At 40.5% G+C, this 20,844-nt stretch overlaps 1 protein-coding gene across 4 annotated transcripts in view; it reads right to left on the reverse strand.

Moving 5' to 3' along the window:
• Window positions 1-5,446: 5,446 nt before the first annotated feature.
• The window catches only part of klhdc4 (kelch domain containing 4), a 74,050-nt gene continuing 58,652 nt past the window's right edge, over window positions 5,447-20,844 (reverse strand). The window contains exons 8-12 of one of the 4 annotated variants that reach the window (XM_067998002.1): window positions 20,381-20,459; window positions 15,552-16,157; window positions 12,329-12,495; window positions 11,410-11,526; window positions 5,447-6,020 (exon numbers count right to left, since the gene is read on the reverse strand). In XM_067998002.1, coding sequence (XP_067854103.1) covers window positions 5,895-6,020; window positions 11,410-11,526; window positions 12,329-12,495; window positions 15,552-16,157; window positions 20,381-20,459 — 1,095 coding nt within the window. In that variant the 3' untranslated portion in view covers window positions 5,447-5,894. Of the gene's footprint in view, window positions 6,021-11,409; window positions 11,527-12,328; window positions 12,496-12,557; window positions 12,857-15,551; window positions 16,158-20,380; window positions 20,460-20,844 lie in introns of those variants that run through there. The other 3 variants (XM_067998003.1, XR_010965967.1, XM_067998004.1) reach the window with 3 other exon arrangements.

Genomic DNA, 20,844 nt, shown 5'->3' on the forward strand with positions numbered 1-20,844 from the left:
GCAGTCAAGGACATTCAGCCACCGATCTCCGGGTAAGCGTACTCCAAGGCGGCCTTCGAGACACACGACAACGCAAAATCGTCGAGCAGAAATTGATAGCCAAGTTCCGCACCCATGAGGACGGCCTCAACCGGGATCTTGGGTTCATGTCACGCTACACGTAACCCCACCAGCGAATAAAAGTTATCTGTCTTTAATTCAACATGTCATTTTCTGTCTTTCTTTCCCTTTTGGATGTTTCTCCCTCTCGCTCTCTGTTTTGTGGTCTGGCCGTTTGTATATTCGGTGGTCCTGTAGGTAACACCTCTCTGTCTGAACACTTTGATTGCCTTGACAACAGGCAGTTGGAAAGATTATCTGTAATCACCAGGTATTGTTCTCTGAATATAAATGCGAAACGTTCAAGGATTTCCTGACATTCACCTAACGAAGGAGGAAGCCTCCGAAAGCTTGTGATTTTCAAATAAAATTGTTGGACTATAACCTGGTGTTGTAAGATTGTTTACAATTGTTAAAATCGATATTTGTTAATCTGAGGACATATATTCCTGAACAAAGCTACCACCAGAATTTCTTGAAATTAAGCAATGTTACAAATAAAAATGGTTAAAACACAGCATCTCCATAAAGAAGGGTATCCCAGAATATTTCCTAGGTGTAACCAGACAACTTCATGTTGCTTCTGTAGTATCATACTCAATATGTTGTATATACTATAGGGGGAACCTGTTCATGCCAAGTTGTATATATGAAACAAAATATCAAATGTTGTTTCATATATACAACAACTTCCATTTATATAGCACCTTTAACGTAGAAAAACATCCTTAAGGCACTTCATTGAGGCGTAACCAGACAAAAATGGACACCACAACAAAGTGCTACTGAGCTAGACAATGGAGGACAGGCATTGGAGGAGAATGGTGTCGACTGTGTCAAAGGCTGCAGATAGCTCAAGGAGTTTGAGGAAGAAAACTACACCATGGTCACAGTCACAGAGGATGTCATTTGTGACTTTGATTACGGCTGTTTCAGTACTGTAGTAAGGACGGAAACCTAATTGGAGAGGTTCAAACATGGAGTTGCAGGAAAATGTGCATGGATTTGGGAGCCGTCAACATGCTCAAAGACTTTAGAGAGTGGAAAGGAAGGTTGGAGATGAAATATGCTTCGCAAGGACAGGGGGATCGCAGGTGGGTTTTTAAGGAGGGATGACAATGGTAGTTTTGAAAGGGAGGGGAGTGGTACCTAAGGAAGGGGAATCATTTACAATGTCAGCTAGCATGGGGGCCAAGAAGGGATCTTGGGTGCTCAGCAGTTTAGTAGGAATGGGGTCAAGGGAACAGTAGGTGGATGGAACTAACCACATCTTACAATTCCAAGGTCATTAATAATATTTCCACCAATTAGAAATATCACTTATTCTGTTACCCCATAAAATATATTTTTAACAAGAGTTTGGAATTTCAGGTGTATTTGATCCCTACAATGAAAGGTACAATTAAAAAATATATAGTTGGTAGTCATATTGGACTTCATCTGGATGAAGGCTTGTTGCGTTATTTGCAATGGAAATGAAATTTTGATAAGATAGTTTAGTGATGATCAACTGAATGGTTTCAAAGAAAAAAGTTGAAATAAATCACTAAATTTGGTTAAAAGTGAAGCGAGCTTCACACAATAAACAAAAGCATATGATCTACTTTGCAAACTAAACATCATATTGTGAGCCAAAAAACAATGATTGTACATTCCTCAACCAAAAACTAAATTCATACTTATCTTACTGCAATTATTTTTTTCTTGCTGCAAAGGCTGTCCCGCACACAGATCTGTAATTTTCCCCACATGCTGTGGTACTCAGATGATCCTGGATTATGTTGAAATGCCTTAATTTCTCCACTTGCTGGCTACTGAACAAAATATACAGCCTCACAGGGAATAGTTAAATTAGTTTGAGTTATTAAAAGCAACAAGCAAGGAAAGTCAAGTCTAGGCAAGGAAGTCATATTCCCACACCTTGAGCATGATTTTAACATGGCGGCAGGGAGTCAGCGGGTGGGTGAACAGTCACGTGGGAAAGCTGGAAAACTTTTCTGCGTGTCGGTTTGAGCGATCGCGACTAAATTGAAGGCCCTTAATTTTACTTCTGGGTTTTGCGCTTCCAAGCTGAGCAGTGGGCGTACTGTGCACCCGAATGGCATGCTGTGGACTGGAGTATTTAAAGGGCCATTGCAACCATTGATTTTGAAGGAGAAAGGAGGAAAATTGAAAAATGCAGTATCGTTGGTTGAAGGGAGCACCCCATTTTAGCGACTCCTCTTGAGTTGCTACTGGCTGGTGTCAGGAGCAGGAGGGAAATACTATACCCGGCTGACTGGAGGAAGCGCCCTGCTTCTGCCGTCAAGAAGGTGTGGCTGGAGGTAGCAGGTGAGATCAGCAGGAGCGCTGTGGCAAAGTCATGAGTGCAATGCAGGAAGCACTTTAATGACCTAATCAGGTCAGGAAAAGCGAACACAGTTACCGATTCACCTACATCCTGTGGTGTACAATACCATTCCCCCCCCCACCCCAACACCACGCTGCCTTGCCAAGCGTACTCCATCACATCACTTTTTACAGCCACTTAAGTCTTTACCTTCACTTTCTGTGTACCTCCTCACCTCCCCATTTGTGAACCCACCACTCCCATTCACCCCAATCCTAATGCAACGTGATGAATCTGTCTGATAGTCACCCTCTGATGTATTTGCTTCATTGTCAGCCTTGCCCAAAGCAAAGCATCCATCAGGTGAACACGTCCTCTTCACTCACTCACACGTCTGTTCTTTCTCCCCTTGTAGAAGAGAGTGCAAAATGCATGGGGGAGGAGTAGGACTGGAGGGGGCCCACCACAAATACTACCCCTGACAGATGCGGAAGAGAAGACGTTGGACATAAGTCACACGGTTGCATGCCTGGCCATCGGAGATGGCGAGACTGGCAACCCACAGGCCGCTGGTGATAGAACTTTAACATCCTTCACGCCCATCATGAATTGTTGTTAACAATGATTGACCTGTTGCACACCTCAGTGTGCTCATTGCAAACTAACTTCTGCGATGATTTTTTAATATTGCTTTATGTTCTCTTCCAGGGCTTTCACGGATTGATGAGGAGGCAGGAGCCATGGGAGAAGAAGATTCCTCAGAGCAGATCAATTCCTCTGAGGACACACCGTCACATCACATCCAGCCATGCACCAGCACAGATACTGGCACTTTGGTGGGTCCTGTTCCACAGATAGTTGGGATGTCACCTGGTGATTCAACACTCACAAGTGTGCACAAAAAGACACTGGTAGCAGGGGCAGCTGTGGAGAGTCCGCGTAGTGGGGCGCACTCCTCTCCAAGCTCTGCTTAGCTGGATACAGATGCTAAACCCTGGGGAACATTGTTGAGAGTGAGCATGATCATGGTACACAGCTTCACCTTTGCGAAGTAATGGAATAGACGACACACACACTCTCCACAATAGCGGATAGGATGGAGGAGTCCAACTCCATCGCTAGTGGATTGGTGACGCAGGTAAGTGCGGGTATGTCTTCGATGGAGAGTGGCAGCATTCATTGAGCTTCAAGCATGGCTCTCAAATGCATTCATGCAGGCCATGACAACAGCCACGCAGACTTTGAATGCCAAAATGTCTGCCAACTTAAGCAGGCAGGCAGAATCACCCGTGGCTTTAGAAAGCACCACATCTCCTCACTAGCCTGTTGTGCCTCATTGGTGTGGTTTCTCACAGGTGTCATGAGCCACATCTACAGGGGGTTTTCCCTTGTCTCCAAGGAGCTAGTCCTTAAATCTGTCTTGTGCGTGGAAGAGGTCCGGAATGGTGGACTCATGCAAAATGAAGGAAACATAGCAGCTGCCAGGGGATCTGGCACAAACCTGCAGAAACCGCCTCCAGTGGTCACAAACCAGCTGTACACTGATAGGGATATCCCTTTCAGTTGAAGAACAGTCCTGGCTCATGTGGAAGTCTTCGTATTGCTACGTGTGCAATTAATTACGTCCTGCACCCATGGGAAGCCAGCCAGAGTTGAAACTCACTGCCCTCTCATTGTGGCTGACGTCATTGCGGGGGAAGTTGACGTAGTCGGATGCCCTGGCAAACAAGCCATCCATCAAGCCAGCAAGTTATACGCACTTACGTGCAGACGATTGAGATATCCTGGAGATGTCACTAGTGATGCCCTGGAAGGATATGGAGGCGAAGAAATTGAGGGCAGTGGTGATTTTAACTGTGATGGGGAATGCGTGACCAGCAGGCCCAGCTGGAGCAGTTCTGCATGAAGGAGCATGCAGATGTCTGCAACCACCTGGCCACTCAATCTGAGCCAGCATAGGCACTGCTCCTCAAAGAGGTCCAGGAAGCTCAGTCTCTGCCTATAGACCCTCTCACATGGGTAGTGCCTCCTGTGATCTCAACCCCTCCGTTGATCCCTTCTCTGCTCTTCTCCAGGTCCTTGTGGCGCACCTGCAACTCCCAGAACTGCACACCGTGCCTGACACGGATGGTGATGTGCTTTCTCCTCAAGATGTACTGTGGAATATATCCATTGCACCCCCCCTCCTGACGTCAGTTTGATGGGGGTCCAAAATGTAGGTTAATTTGTTTGAACACAAGAATTCTCGGTCTCAACAAAGAAAATCTCAGTCTAAACAAAAAGAACTCCCAGCCAAAGGTTTGTCTGAGAGAACTGAGTGCCCTGCTGCAAAAGCTCACCTTTCATTCAAGTGTCAATCGCTCGTTTAAAAGGTCCAAATGAGGGTCGGCTGCAACTCACCTCCATTTTCATGGCGTGTTTGAGGCCTCGGGACAGCACTATGCTTTATTTGCTAATAGTACTTCGAGGCTAATGCTATAAAAAAAAAATCTTCATTGAGCTTCAATGTAAACCTTCAATGTTTAATGGTAATCTTTTATTGGTATCCTTTATTGTTGTGAGCTGGAACAATGTCTTTTTTGTTCTTTAGTGTTGTAGTTTGTTTGCAAAAAAACTGTACTGCCCAATAAACGTGACTACAAACTGTCAGTTTTATTTGCTTATCAAAGAGATCCAGAGTACAAGATGGCTTACGCTATATTTGGTGAGTTTTCCAGCAACATAAGGGGTTTATTTTCCATACTGGCACGATAATGTCATGTTTGAGTTCAGAGGAAGTGTGGCCTTCTGTGTGGAAGTGGTTCTTTGCACCAGGCAAGGGAAAGGTATCTGGGGAGAGCCCTAATCATAACATGTATATTTGATTGCTTAAGCCTAAGATTGAAGTACAATTTAACTTTATTTTCTTGTTGATTTCTTTGTCTTTAACTGCTGTATGCAAATCACACAAACTAAGTATTTTCTATTCATTGATTAGCATTACCTTATCTTATATAAGCAAATGAATAAATTTAATAGTCAAGTGAGAGGTTTTTATTTTTCTTCTATATCACAGTAAGGTGAAAGGAACAATCACAAATAGCCTTCACTTTGGCATTAAGAATTTAGAAAAACACAAGACATATTTGAATGCAAAACACATCAATAAAGCAGTACAATCATGGTAAGCAATGGATTGCTGAGAAACTAAAGCTAATAGCTCTGCTGTAACTTCAGATTTAGAAAAAAAAATTGTAGCAAAGGTAACAATGTTGAATCTGTCTGAAATTAGCTTTAAGATTTACAAAGTAGAAAAAAATAAAATAGTTGCAATTAATTAAATGAACTTGTTCATTTTGCAGTTGAGCTCAAAGGCAATAGTTACAGCATATTAACAAATGAATACTGGCAAGGGTTCAGTTCTGGATAACTTCTGACCGTCAAACAATGTCATCATAAAAAGTCTTTGCCATTGCTTGTGCCACCTTCAAAGTCTTTTTCTCTTTGGCATTCTGGCCCATATTATCCTTGGCCAGTTTAATCCAGTACGATTCTGTGCGTGACATATATTCTGAATAAGGTTCTGCTGGTTGGACTGGAGGATGATCATCTCCTGACAAAACAAAACAAATGGTTAACAGCTTCCCACCCTCTTACAACCTCAAAAGCCACAACAACCTCAGCTCAACCGGGTCCCCATATATATCCCCATTATATGTTCCAGTATCAGAAATATTTTTGATGTTAATCAAAATGAAAACTAATCATCACAAAAAATGGAATAATTTTTCTTCTTTATATTCAATAATGATATTGTGCACTCCAGGGTTAATTATGGCACTTACAAGCAGTATTACTGGGTTTGTTTATACTACCCAGAACTTAAGACTGGCCATAGAAGCACATTGACAAAACACCTACAGCTAAATGACAGCGCAAGTCTTGTTTCTTTTTCATATGTCAGAAGCTCGTATTAAATAATTCCTGACCAAAACTGCAAATTAAATGGGATTGGATTTAACATTAACTCTTAAGAGTCTTCAAAAAGGAGGCAATAAAAGCAACTGTATAGTGCTAATTCCATCCAATTAAAGGTTTTTGTTGCTTAAATTGATCTAACTTGACCCAGAAAAAACCATACAAATCCATGATACCCATGGTACTATGGAAAAATGAGTGTTAATATTTTATTTCAGAAGAACAAATATATTTCAAATAAAAATATTTTAATTGTTGCAGATGGTGGCATATAACTTGATAAACCTTTCTCATCTAAATATTATATGGGTAAAATATCTGATAAAATTACGCATGCATTGGTTTGACTTTGTACTTGGTGAACTATAAAATTTTATAGTGTGTTTATTTGATTTTCAATGTGTTGTGATAGAGAAAACCAATATAGCTTGTAGCACAAGTAAATTAATAACCCTCGATACACAATGATGTCTTGAGATGGATGTTCAATTTTGGAAATCTAAATCATTGCCATCTGATGCCTTGAAACACAACTGGTCATTTTTATGAACATGGGAATGTTAAAAATGCAATAAAATCACTAGTAAAGAGCAGGGATGGACTGGCAGTGTCCAAAAATTCATGTCTTCTGGAGGGATTCATTAGTAAGGAATGGATAGATCCTTCCCCGCTACATCTCAGGACTGTCCCTGAAATAAGGTTCAGTATATGTAAGGATATCTGCCTGACCAGCAGTGAACTAAGCCCATGATGTCACAGAAATCTGAGCCAGGGAGCTTTGAAAATTCTGTCAGTTAGAGACAGCTGAAAATATTCCTCAAACTTTATGGCCTAGACTTCTTTTAAGTGCATGGACCATAGAGACCTAACCAATACTGGGAAAGGGTGAAACCAGAGTACGAGCCGTGAAGGTGGTCTCATTCAGTGATCGTCTTTTCAGTGATGAATCCCACACAGCCGAGAAACCCAGAATGTCAAAGTCACTGATGTCATTATTCTTGGCATTAAGAGCTTTGGTGCATGCAAATATCAGCACGAATTTGATGCCAAAGGTTTAAAGGTTAACACAGCGTTTCCCACACTGTGGGGTGCGCCGAAAGATTCCAAAGGGTGGCGCGAAGAGGTTGGGAGAGGGAGGGAGACTGTGGAATGGTGAAATAAATAAATCCAATGAACACCAAGTGGTGATGTGCCAGCTCACTCATAGGGCTCAACAATCTCCTGGTCCCTCACCCTTCCCACGGAGGTTACACAAGCTCCTGTTCTCTGGGGGGAGCAGCAAGAGAGAGTGAAAAAAAAAATCAGAGGGCGAGGCTCCTTTCGCTCACCTCCGCACAAAGAGACTTTTATCATAGCAGCATGATTTTGATTTCTTTCCCTCTTCCTCCCTCTCCAGAAGTCCCGTGAAATGGTAATTACTTCGTTCTGGCAAACGACCAACGGGCTATGTGTGTGGGAGGCACTTTGCCCGCCACACTTGTTAGCCAATGTAACGTTTATTTCGTGCGTTGGAAGTGTGTGCCAAGTTGAAGTGCCATTCCTGCAGACTGTATTTCTTTTTTTCATATATATATATTCCTAACAATAAATAAGTTTTTAACCAGAGTAAAAAGAAAAACAGATTCAGAAATATCATCAACAAGCGGGACGGAAGAAACAACCTCTAAATCAAAATCCAGGAAATACTATCAGGCATATCTTTCATTCGGATTTACACCATGGTAAGTGGTGAAGAAAGACCCCAGTGTGTTGTGTGTTTAAATATACTTGCAGCTGATAGTTTAAAACCAAATAAACTGAGATGACATTTAGAGACTAAGCATAGAGATCTTGTGGGAAAGCCTCGCACATTCTTCGTTAGAAAACTGAATGTTTTGACCACGATATTCAATCGTCCAATCAAAACTACGTCCATCCCTGCAGAGGCCCTATTAGCTTCGTATCAGGTTGCATACAGAGTAGCTTGGTGTAAAAAACCTCATATTATTGCAGAAGAATTACATCTTCCTGCTGCAATCGATATTGTGTCAACTATGCTTGGTGAGGCAAGCGCTGAACAAATCCGAAGTGTTCCTTTGTCTAACAACCCAATAACTCGACGTATAAGTGATTTATCAGAAGACTTAGAAGAGCAACTAATTGAAAAGCTTTGTAACAATCGCTTTACTATTCAAGTGGATGAAGCCATTGACAGCAACAAAGACTGTCAAGCTGATTACACATGTGCGATACTTGGATAAAACGTGAACGAGGACTTACTTTTTTGTAAACCTGTATGCAACAGGCTGATTTGAAATGGCAGGACTGTGTTGGAATATGTACAGATGGGGTAAAGGCTAGGGCTGGCAAATATAAAGACCTTCAGGCTTTGATAAGAAGGGAAGTGCCAGATGCTATTTGGACACACTGTATGATCCATCAAGAGGCGCTGGCTTCAAGTGATTTAAGTTCGGAGTTATGAGGGGTGCTATCAACTGTCATTATCGTGTGAACTACATAAAAACAAGACCTTTAAAAGCCAGACTTTTTGCAGCTATGTGTGAAGAAATGGGAGCCGATCACAAAGCGCTGTTGTTTTATTGTGACTCTCGACGGCTATCACATGGAAAAGTTTTGACACGTGTGTTTGAGCTCAGACACAGGGTAGGCATGTTTCTGGAAGAAGAAAAGCACACATGTGCAGAGAAATTCCATGATGGAGACTTTGTAATTAAATTGGCATGTCTAAGTGATATTTTTGATAAACTGAATGTTTTGAACACACAGTTACAAGGCACTCACACTCACATTCTTCAGCTTGCAGATAAGATAAATTCATTTATTACGAAACTGGAAAATGTGGAGCAGCAGATTAGAAAAGGATAACATGGGCATGTTCCCAAATCTCAAAACATTCATCGAAAATAACAAGTCGCAGAATTTCGAAGAAGTACTGCATTGCATAAAAAAACAACTTTCATCATTGAGAACTCACTTTCAGAAATACTTTTTGGGCACCGATATTGGAAAATATGACTGGATTAGAAACCCATTCAGCACAAGGACTCCTGATGATGATTTTAATACTCTTGAAGAAGAACAGTTTATAGACATGACTTCAGATTCGACTTTAAAAGTGCAGTTTCCGACCAAGAATTTTGGTCAAGTATAGAAGAAGTGTCTACTTTTAAACAAAAAGGCCATGCGCATACTTCTTCCATTTGCAACTCCTTATTTGTGCGAAATTGGTTTCTTTGCAGTTGCCTCCATCAAAACAAAGTACAGGTTACAGCTGAACATCGAACCAGAACTATGAGTAGCGACTTCCAAACTGCAGCCTCGTGTAGAAAAACTTTGCAGAGAGAAGCAGGTCCATCCAAGTCACTGAGGAAAACGGTTTGTTCTATTTTTATACTTGTGATTTATTGAATTTTATTTTAGGTTTTGTATTTAGTCAAATTATCAGCAAATATATAATGTTTACATTTATAGGGGGCACGAGAGTGCTCACCTTCACTACTGTGGGGTAGGAGCCAAAATAGTTTGGGAAACGGTTGGCTAACCCAAAATATTAGCAATAAACAACAATGAAGTGAAAGGAAATTCCTTGCAAAGAGGATTACCATCATGACTTCAAATAGTCAAGAATGCTCTGCATCCCTCCCCCACGCATTCAAAACTGATAGAAGAATAAGAACGTTCCAATACTTGCTGGGACACTTATTTAGGGAGTTAGCTCATACCACGTGATCAGTCTTTCACATGTCACTCAAAAACAACAGGGATTAAAAATGTATGTATATGGAGGATTCAATCTGAAGGGTAGTAATACTTTTTTATTGCCAGAACTTTATGTTGCAAGTTCAAATTTTCCACAATACAGTAGCACATGTTTTGGAACACCTGCCAGCTGATCGTGTTGGCGAGTATACAATAGAAACTGATCAATTTTCTGTAGTCTGAATAATCCTTCAACAGAAAAGGGGAAGAGAGTTGTGAATGAACAAACAAACTTGCATTTGTATAGGAAAGAAAGATTTATAGAATGCCTTTCACATTCTCAGGATGTTCCAAAGTGCTTCAAGCCAGTGAAGCACAGTTGGTCTTGTTTTTTGGCAAAGGGGCAGTCAATTTACACACAGCACAGCGTCACAAACAACAAATCAATGACCAGTTGATCTGTTTTGGTGATGTTGGTTGAGGGATGAATGTTGGTCAAGAAACTAGACGAATAACACATTCCCTTGGGGAATAAAAACTCCATGGGAAAAATGATCCTACCATGACTAACTAGGGAAATTAAGGATAGTATTAGATTAAAAGAAGAGGCTTACAATGTTTTCAAAAAGAATAGTAAGCCTGAGGATTGGGAGGGTTTTAGAAATCAGCAAAGGATGACCAAGAAATTGATAAAGAGGGAGAAAACAGAATGTGAGTAAACGAGCAAGAAATATAAAAATAGATTGTAAGAGCTTCTACATGTATGTAAAAAGGAAGAGATTAGCAAAAGTAAACGTGGGTCCCTTAGAGCCAGAGACAGGAGAAATTATAATGGGAAATAAGGAAATGGCAGAGACGTTAAACAAATATTTGGACACTAAGGGAATCAAGGGTTATTGGGATTGGCGGGAAAGTGGAATTGAGGTAGATCAGCCATGATCTGATTGAATGACGGTGCAGGCTCAAGGGGCCGAATGTCCTATTCCTGCTTCTATTTCTTATGTTCTAATGTAAGAACTGCTTTTCCTTTAAAAAGTGCCATCCACTTGAACAGTCAGACAGGGCACTGCTTAAGGACAGCAATTCCAACAATGTTGCATTCCCTCAGTACTGCACTGAAGTGTCAGCTGTAATTACGTGGTCAACTCTTGGAGTGGGGTTGGAACCCACGACTCTGTGATACAAAGGCAAGAGTGTTACCACTGAGCCATGCTGGTTCTTGTTACATGAACCTTGTGCATGACCTTTCCAAAGAATCCATAGACACAATACAGACTGGCTACCCACATACTTAAGAACAATGTAGATTTATTCAAAGTAATTACCCTCTTCTTCACTGCTGTCATCGTCCTCTTCTTCCTCCTCTTCATCTTCTCCTCCTGCAGCTCCTTCACACTCTTCCTCGCCCTCTGACTCTTCTTCCTCCAGCCACTCCTGGGTCTCTGCACAAAGGCAAAGGCAAGTGAAACAAAGACCTTTTAAAAAAAATCTTTAAAGCATATCCAAGACACATTTTAGACCAAAGAAACCTTTGTAATATCAACAGACACAACAGATCTAATTTTCCTCCCCATCCTGAAGTACATACCACCTGACCCACATGTATTTCTGAATCCAAGTCATTTAAATAGGCTGGATATTACCCTGGCACAGAGCCTTGCACATTAAGCACAAGAAGAAGTCAGCAGGCTTGTAGCAATGGTAATCGGTGCTGCCTGTGGAGCCTTCTCGCTGCTATTCTTCAACAGTGGCCAGAAAAGCTCTAGGCCTATTCCCCCTCTTGCTGCACCTGAAAAAGGAACTTACATTCTGCCTGGTTCCAAGAGATGGCTGAGCAGGACTGGGCACAAGGCCCATGGCCCACTATCAGTGGGTGCAGCCCCCAATGGATGTAATTCTGACATACACAAAGGAAAATGAAGTGAGAGATATCATTTGTATGGGGTTTCTAGGCTTGTGCCTGCTGTGGGCATAACCACTCCACATCCCATTGGGACGCTAGGAAACACCTGGGCAATGGATTGGGGGCAGAGATCTGGCGTAACAGATTTTAGCCTCCTTTCCTCGGTTTTGCGTCCAGGAACTGAGTGTTGTTTGGACATGGTGCCGAAGAAAAATCGGTCCCAATATAAAAATATAAAAATATAAATCCACAAAACGCATATCGTATTCTCTCTATAAAGATTGCCTATTGGAACAGCATTCTTAATTTGGCATAACTCAAGATTTTATTTCTTTAGTTACTTCTTCAGGAAAGAATTTATTTTCCAATTTCTTTTCCCTTTCCATGTTCTCCTTCACTGGGAGGACAGCCCAGCTCGTACACAGTTCAATGAAGCCCAAGAGGAGCACTTGAGTGATGCAAGATGGGGTCCCTGTCGAAGTTTTAACAGCACGGTAAGTCTTGACGACTGCCAAACAACCAAAAATTAACTTTTAAAAATGTGGAATCTCATTACTCCTTATTTTAATAGTTTTTGGTCATTAAAAAAAGTTTTTAAATTTAAAAATTTTTAAAAAAACTTTTCCCTTCTGTCTCTTTTATTTAATTCAATTATTTCTTACCCTCTCTTTTTCCCTGTCTATAACTGTTTTTACAAATGATTATATTGTTGAAGTTTTCACTTCCTGGTTTTCACACTGCAGTTTGTACTTCAAGGTTTTGACTCTTCGCGGTTTTTCAAGGATGCTGCACTGGGGAGAGTTCGATCCTCTCATTTCTCCCATGGGTCCTAGCTTCACTGGAGCCAACGGTGGGTTCTTCTCAACTTCCTATTAGAGAAAGTGCCCGCAGTAAAGTAAGCTAGTGGATTAGTATAAATCTATGGAGCAGCGAGCGCCATTTGTTCACCGCTCGGAGCAATTTCTGGGCCAATATCTCAGCCAATCTCCTTGAGGCACCCAACAGCTTGCTGCAGGGTCTGTAATTTTTACAAATTGCCTCTGGAAATATAACAGGTTACACATTGTACAGCAGGACAAACAGATGTGCAAATACCTAATAATATGTCTTTTGAGAGCAAAAAAAAGTAGCTAGCACCTTGGGATATCTGAAATAATTCTAAACTAGCTCTCTTGCCGAAAATTACTTCACAGAGATTGAGGCATAAATGAGTGCTTTTTGCTGATGCTCTTGATCTGATTAAGTACATAATGGTAGTTCCACCATTAACTGTGGGCTGTATGAGAGGAATTTCAAAGATGACCGTGATGAAAATTGAGTTCTGTAATCAACTGTCCACTTTTACTGGAACAATTGCTTGATATGGCCAAAGGTTTTGAGCTGAATAACGAGCCAGCCTGCATTGGCTTTCCAGTAACGATCAATCTTGCCAAATCAACAAACACAAAGTGACAGGGATCAGCCCTGGCTTTCATCTCCCATTCCTCTTTTTGCAACGGAAAACAAGTTCATCTAGCTTTTATTTTGTTAACTTTCTCTCCTTATCTTAAGACATATAGGCTTTGGTTACTCCGTTACCAGTCATCAACTAAGTAGCCATTATTTGTGTCAAACCCAACAATGAGCATCAACAGTGGGCATCACAGCTGAAACTAAGGCTATCCTTCCCAATATCCAAATTTCAGCATTTCTTGCAGAGATCATTAAACAGTGGCCAAAAGCAGCAATTTTGGCTGATTTTCCTCTTCTAACCCAAGGACACCCTTAGCCCCACCCCAGCTGAGATCAGCTCATCAGCTAAGTCACTAGAGTCATCAGGGAAATCCTAACATCTCAAGTCAATTGAACTGTGTGTTTTTGAAGATTTTGCATATTTCAGCACTCGCAGATATGACAGTGTAGGATATAGAATTTTTGGAATTCGTCAGCTTGGCCACTTTTAACTTTGGATGTGTTATTCATGGAAAGGATACTCAGCTTGTCCAGATAACCGCATACCATAGATCTTTGATGATAAAAAAAACTTATGAAACCAAAATAGATTATGATCAGCAAGATGACAGAAGAAACCTTTTTATGGTAGACAGGGACCACAAGGCTCAGACAAAGAGAATCTCCGTATTTAGTATTGATCTGGATACCTCAAAACTCTATATAAAGGAGAACAAATTGATCTATTCTTAGGAGAGGAAAGGCAATCATCAGGGAGCAGCAACACGATGAGCCAACGTGAAGAGGTAGAAGACGAAGACAAGGAAGAATCACATCGGTAGACATTCCAGGGCTCCCTCCTCCAGAACAAAATGGTTCGGTCAACCTGCGTTCTGAACTGTATTTCATTTGTGAATATTATCTAAATCAGTTGCTTATTGTCGTTTGGCAATCGAATAAAATGCTTAGTAATTTTAGTACCAGTTTCTGTGGTTGTTATCTCTGCTCAAGGTTAGAACTAGTGATAGGGTTATTTCCCTAAACATGGAGCAAATGAAAATAATAATAATAATCCTACAATAGATTCAAACATTCATATGCGTTCTTTAACATTTTTTTAAAAGTAGTTATATTCTTTAAAAATGTGAGCCTGTGGAATTCACCTGCTGCTAGTCCTGGACCAGTAATCCTGAAATGTAACCTGAATCTCATGGTGTCACCTGACTGGTATAATAAACACTTAAACAATACTTAAACAAGGAACCAGCTGCTCCAAACTGCAATAATGTGCAATGAGCCATCCTGTCACTATCTACATTTGCTTAAACTACTAAATCCCACTTTGTAGTATTAAACACAAACAGCGTGCTAACCTTCCTCCATACCTATTTTTCTATATCCATGTAAAATTACACCCTTATGAAGCATAAAGCAATCTTGCATTTAAAAATCATTCAAATGATTACTAGGATAAAAGTGCTAACATTTTGTGGAAGTCTATCAATAATTAATCAGAAGAGATTGATTCTTTATTCTGGGCTTTATATCCAATTAATCTCATATTACTTCAATGTAAAAACTGCAACAAATATTCCAGTGTGCCTTATAGTCAATTTGTTTTTAAATGTGGCATATAACTTTCACTCAGGCTTACCATATGTTTTACTTCCTTGTGATTTCTGAAAATAAATCAAAAAGAGAAAGAGGGAAAAAAAGTTCCATAAAATCTGATGTATTTGCTGCATCTGTGCAAAAGTTGTTCCTGTAATGTTTATACCGATTGGAGAAACATCAATGTTCCAGTGTGTGAATCACCTCCAAGTTTGTAGATTAAAAATAACTACATTCAATAGTACCTTATGGACCAAAACTTATAATGGTTTTAATCAGTACTGGGGTATACTTGTTATTCATTCACCCAGCTTTATGATGTGTTTCTTGCTATATTGTGATGACAGTTCCTCAGTTTATTATAGTCCAGTGGGATGAACCACCTGAAAATTCACAATAAATAGTTCCACAAGTTATTTTATGCTACCTGTTGCTGACAAATGGTGTATCAATATCAAATTGGTTGAGTCTAAATGAAAACATATGGGTTTTGCCTAGTACCAGTAGAAATCACAAACTTACTTGGATCAGTTTCCACGAGAACCTTCCATTCATCCATCTTGTGCAGGTCAATGCAGTAAAGGTCATTTAAAGTAAACTGTCTGTCTCCCACCTCAAACATCCCACCGTAGATGTAAAACACCCCCTGTTTAATAGCTGCCATGGCACTGGACCGGGGACATGGCTCAATGATTGGGCCAGTTTCAGAATCATCCTCATCTTCCTCCTCACTTTCTGTGTCTGGTTTGGCCTCAGGGCTGTTTATGACCTGCTTTATAGTCATGACAGTACCATCTTCAGTAACAACTTCTTTCACTATTTCTGTTGAACTTTGGGATCCTTGCTGTTCACTTTTCACTTCTGCTCCTTCTCCCTCTCTTTTTCCACGTCTTCGTTTTTTTCTTTCTCCTTTGTGTCCCTTTAACTTCCCAGAAAACCAGCGATTCTTTACCATATCATACATGTAAATGTCATTAAAAAACTCTCCTTGGATGTCTTCCTCCTCCTCTTCATCATACACACCCCCAAAAAGAACAGCGCGATTGTTGGGGGCAACAGCCAGAGAGAATCCGGATCGTGGTGATGGCTTCACTCCTGTAGGGTTCATGCGAACCCAAGTCCATTTGTCTGAGAAAAAATAAGTGATAAATACATTGAGGTTTTGAGATCAAAGAAATTTTATATCAAATACTATTACATACCTGAATTATAAAGGATAAATGTTTCATTTATTTAAACTAAACAAAAATTTTTTCAAGACAACAAATATTTAACTGTCTAAAAATCCCAATGAAGCAATGTTCTGATTTTCAGTTGGTCTGTTTTTTTTTTATCTCCAATATCCTGCCACTGCCCTTCTTCTCTTGAAGTCAGTGGGTTATGCTGTTTCCATGAGCAACAGCACGGAAATTGCACTGGTACCTCACCCTTGTTGCTATTCTTTACATACAAACCTGAACAGGAAGCAGCAGCAAGCAAAGTGAACATAGGGCCATCATGACCCTATCTGTCTTCCCCTGAAGCCCATACAATTCCAACAGGGGTTACTGAACCCCAATCATGTTCCCTCCTCTGGAAAAACTGAAGCCAACTGTAGCATCCTCATCTTCATCCTAGTTCATGAGGGATTATACCCGAGGCTTCCTGGTCTGTATGGTCCAGTGCCACACCACACAATGCATTGTGAATGTTGATAACATTGACAAAACTTTATAGAAGGTACAGCAAACATAGCTGGTCATTCTGATTCAAAAAATATACTCAAAAAACTAAACTTCCATAGCAGGTCATACCAGTAGGAGGAAGAAATTGATAAGTGGTTATTATTTTGTATACATAGTTGATGTCTATAAATGGGAATGCCAAGCGGTGAGTAAAATGTTCCCTCTATTCAATCATTCCTGTTGAGCATCTTAAAGTGAGTTTCAATTATGTAGGTCTCTATTAAGCGATGTTTTTCTTTTTTATGAATAAGCACAGAGTACACAATAAAGGTGAGGAATGTTAGAGGTGAAAAAAAACTGTAAATAAGGATTACAGAAATGTGGGTGAGCCCACAGAATGTTTCAAAGACGTTCTTCTTTGATACCAGATGATTTCTCAATATAAATACAGGAGACAATTATTTATCTTCATGTTGGTAAAATATGCTTTTTAATTTAGTCTGTAAGTTTTCTGCCTGAATATTTAGTGTCCCTTTGTTTTTTTGAATAATTCAATGCATCGATTCATTTATACATTTTATTCTCTTAACAGGTACTAAAATGGTGCAAATCTTGCAGCAACACCGAATGCAAGATGAGAAGTGGTCAGTGATAATGGTATCAGACGGACAAGGGAAGAATATCTGCTGGACAACAATTTAACTTTAACGCAATAGGCAAAGAAAATACCTATGCTACGTATTCATACATGCAGAATCACAACATATTTGGGTGTGGGAATCGATGCCCTCTAAATTGAAGTTCACGATCAAATTAAATCCAACTTGTACCATGTTAAATGCAGCACATGTCTTCAGCAATATTTTCTTTATTTTTTATACTGATGTTCTATATAAATGTCATGGTGTTTAATATATTAAGTTAATGTGGTGATATCGTCACTAAAACTTGGGCAATATGGGTCTTTGGATAATCAAAGATGTAATAGAAAAACATCTAGAAAACAAAATATAATAAAGAGTAGTCAGCATGGATTTCAGAAGGGAAAGTCATGTTTGACCAACCTTATTGAATTCTTTGAAAAAGTAACAGAAAGAATAGACAAGGGTAATGCTGTAGATGTAATATATTTGGATTTTCAAAAGGCCTTCGATAAGGTACCGCATTGTAGACTCAGGACTAAGGTCAGAGCATGTGGAGTCAGGGGACAGGTAACAGAATGGATAGCAAGCTAGCTACAAAAGAGAAAACAGAGAGTAGGGGTTTAGGGTAGTTACTCAGATAGGCAAAAGGTGGGAAGTGGTGTTCCACAAGGATCGGTGCTGTGACCACTGTTGTTCACAATTTACAGCAATGATTTAGACTCAGGAATCGGAAGTACAATTTCAAAATTTGCAGACGACAGCAAATTGGGGGGTGTAGCTAATACAAAGGAAGAATGCATCAAAATGCAAGAGTACATCAATAAACTTGTAGAATGGGCGGGTAATTGGCAAATGAATTTCAATATAGATAAGTGTGAGGTGATGCATTTTGGTAGGAAGAATAAGGAGGCCACATACTCCTTGGAAAATATGAGTCTAAATGGGGTAGAGGAGCAAAGGGATCTTGGGGTACAGATACACAAATCACAAAAAGTATCGATGCAGGTTAATAAGGCCATAAAAAAGGCAAACCAAGTACTGGGATATAATTGAAAAGCAGAGAAGTTATGTTAAACTTGTATAGAACCTTGGTTAGACCACACCTGAAGTACTGTGCACAGTTCTGGTCTCCATATTATAAAAATGATATAGAAGCATTGAAGGTGCAAAAAAGATTCATAAGGATGTTACCAGAACTGAGAGGAAATACTTATCAGGAAAGACTAAACAGGCTAGAGAAGAGAAGGCTAAGGGGTGACCTGATAGAGGTCTTTAAGATAATGAAAGGGTTTGATAGGGTAGACATCGAGAAAATGTTTCCACTTGTGGGGGGAGTCCAAAACTAGAGGTCATCAATATAAGATAGTCACTAATAAATCCAATAGGGAATTCAGGAGAATCTTCTTTACCCAAAAAGAGTGCTAAGAATGTGGAACACGCTACCACAAAGAGTAGCTGAGGCAAATAGCATAGATGCATTTAAGGGGAAGCGAGATAAGCACATGAAAGAGAAATGAATAGAAGGATATGATGATAGGGGTAGATGAAGAAGGGAGGGAGAAGGCTCAAGTGGAGCATAAATGCCAGCATAGACCAGTGAAACTGAATGGCTTGTTTCTATGCTGTAGACTTAATGGGCTCAATTTTGAAATGGTGGCGAGTTGGCAGCAGTGGGGGGGGGGGGGGGGGGGCGGCGAAGGTGTGCATGACAAACCCGAATAAACAAAACTTACCGTTTCCGACACGATCACATCGTAATTGATGGTGATTAAGTGCTCTCCGGGTTTCGTCCCTGGCAGCCAGCCTGATTGACAGGCTGGCTACCGTCAGGAGATTGGGGGGTGGGGAGAGGTGACAATGGGGGGGGGGGGGGGGGGGGAGGGGGAAAGAGAGGTGGGGGAGAGATGGAGGGGGAAGAGAGGTGGGGGAGAGATGGAGGGGGAAGAGAGGTGGGGGAGAGATGGAGGGGGAAGAGAGGTGGGGGAGAGATGGAGGGGGAAGAGAGGTGGGGGAGAGATGGAGGGGAAGATCGGCTGGGAGAGAGGGGGCAAGATCGGGCGGGTGAAGAAGGGAAGATCGAACATCGGAGAAGGGTGGAAAGGTAGGTTGATTTTGTGTTTTAACTTTGTGCAATGGTTTTTTATTTAATTTATTTAGTTTATTTTTGCCTGATCCAGCCAAACCAGGCGTGAATCGGAAGTCATGGGAAAGCCGCCCAGGTAAGTTAAAAATTGTTCTATCTAATATGTCACAAGTAAAGTATCTTAAGTACCTAAATGAGATACATTTGGCTCTTTAACTATTATCCCACCGGCTTTAAATGCCAGCAGGACTTCCGGATTCGGGACGCCCGCATGTGTCCGTGGGGAACTCGGAAGTCAGCAGGTTTGAGCCAGCTTCAGAACCCGCTCTGCATTTCTGCAATTTTCGCAGCCCCCCGCCCCCCAATTTACGTGTAAAATCGAGCCCAATGTAACTCAATGTAAAAGAAGCACGAAAGACAATTTCTCATAGTTTAGGAGGGGAGGCAGTTCTGAGTTCCAAAGCCAAAATGATCAAGCAGCAACAGGCTTTTTATCCCACCCAATCTTGCTTTCTGAAAAAGCTATCTACATGAGTTTTGTAATTTTTCCCCCACGTGTACATAGTAAGCATGTTTTTTTTAAAAAATGGACAAGACATAATCAGTCCACAACGTGAATCTAACTTAATTCAGTTCAGGCAAGACACACTCTTCCAGAAACAACACTTCTTCCATATTGCAATTTTCAAGTGATTACACAACCATAAATAACTTCATGGAGTCAGTGATTTAATTCAGAATGCTTTGGTAGATAAAAATTTTGCATCTTTTCAGTGCCAATTTTGGCTCTTGCTATGCAATGGTATTTTGTCCTTTAAAACTTTGAACTTAATGTGTATAAAAATTGCGCACCAGTTAGAATGGAAATCCCATTTTTGATCCTAGAACTATACAGTACAAATCCATCAGTTAACAGTTGGTATGATATCAACAAACGCATATCAGTACACATGCACATACCTTCACCTTCTTTCCCCTCATTTTTCAGGAGGAACATATCCGTGTAAACAATGCCCTTTTCTACATCTTTCTTTACTCGCTGCATGAAGAAAAGGAAAAAATACACAACACAAATCATTTACAAACAAATATTTTAAAAATGCCAAACTCAATGTAACTTTTTAAACATACAAGTATTCTCTGCTTTGTTAAGCGGCAACATTTCCTTGCTCCAAATGGAAAAAAACAGGGACGAGTACTCATTAGTCTGCTAGTACTTTGACAAATACTTAGGTATCTTTTTAACATCTTCACATGTGTAACTGTGTGCACATGCCCAAAGATTGAAAAATGTCTTCTTCTGAAAGTTCCTCATAGTTTAAAAACAAAAGAAAATTAGTATTTATTAGGTCGAATGCTCCATTCCCAATCAATCAGTTCACTAGTTCAAGTCCACGGATTGCCTGCTACTTGAACTCTACTGC

Source organism: Heptranchias perlo, chromosome 16 (genome assembly GCF_035084215.1).
Source record: "Heptranchias perlo isolate sHepPer1 chromosome 16, sHepPer1.hap1, whole genome shotgun sequence".
Taxonomy (NCBI): Eukaryota; Metazoa; Chordata; class Chondrichthyes; order Hexanchiformes; family Hexanchidae; genus Heptranchias; species Heptranchias perlo.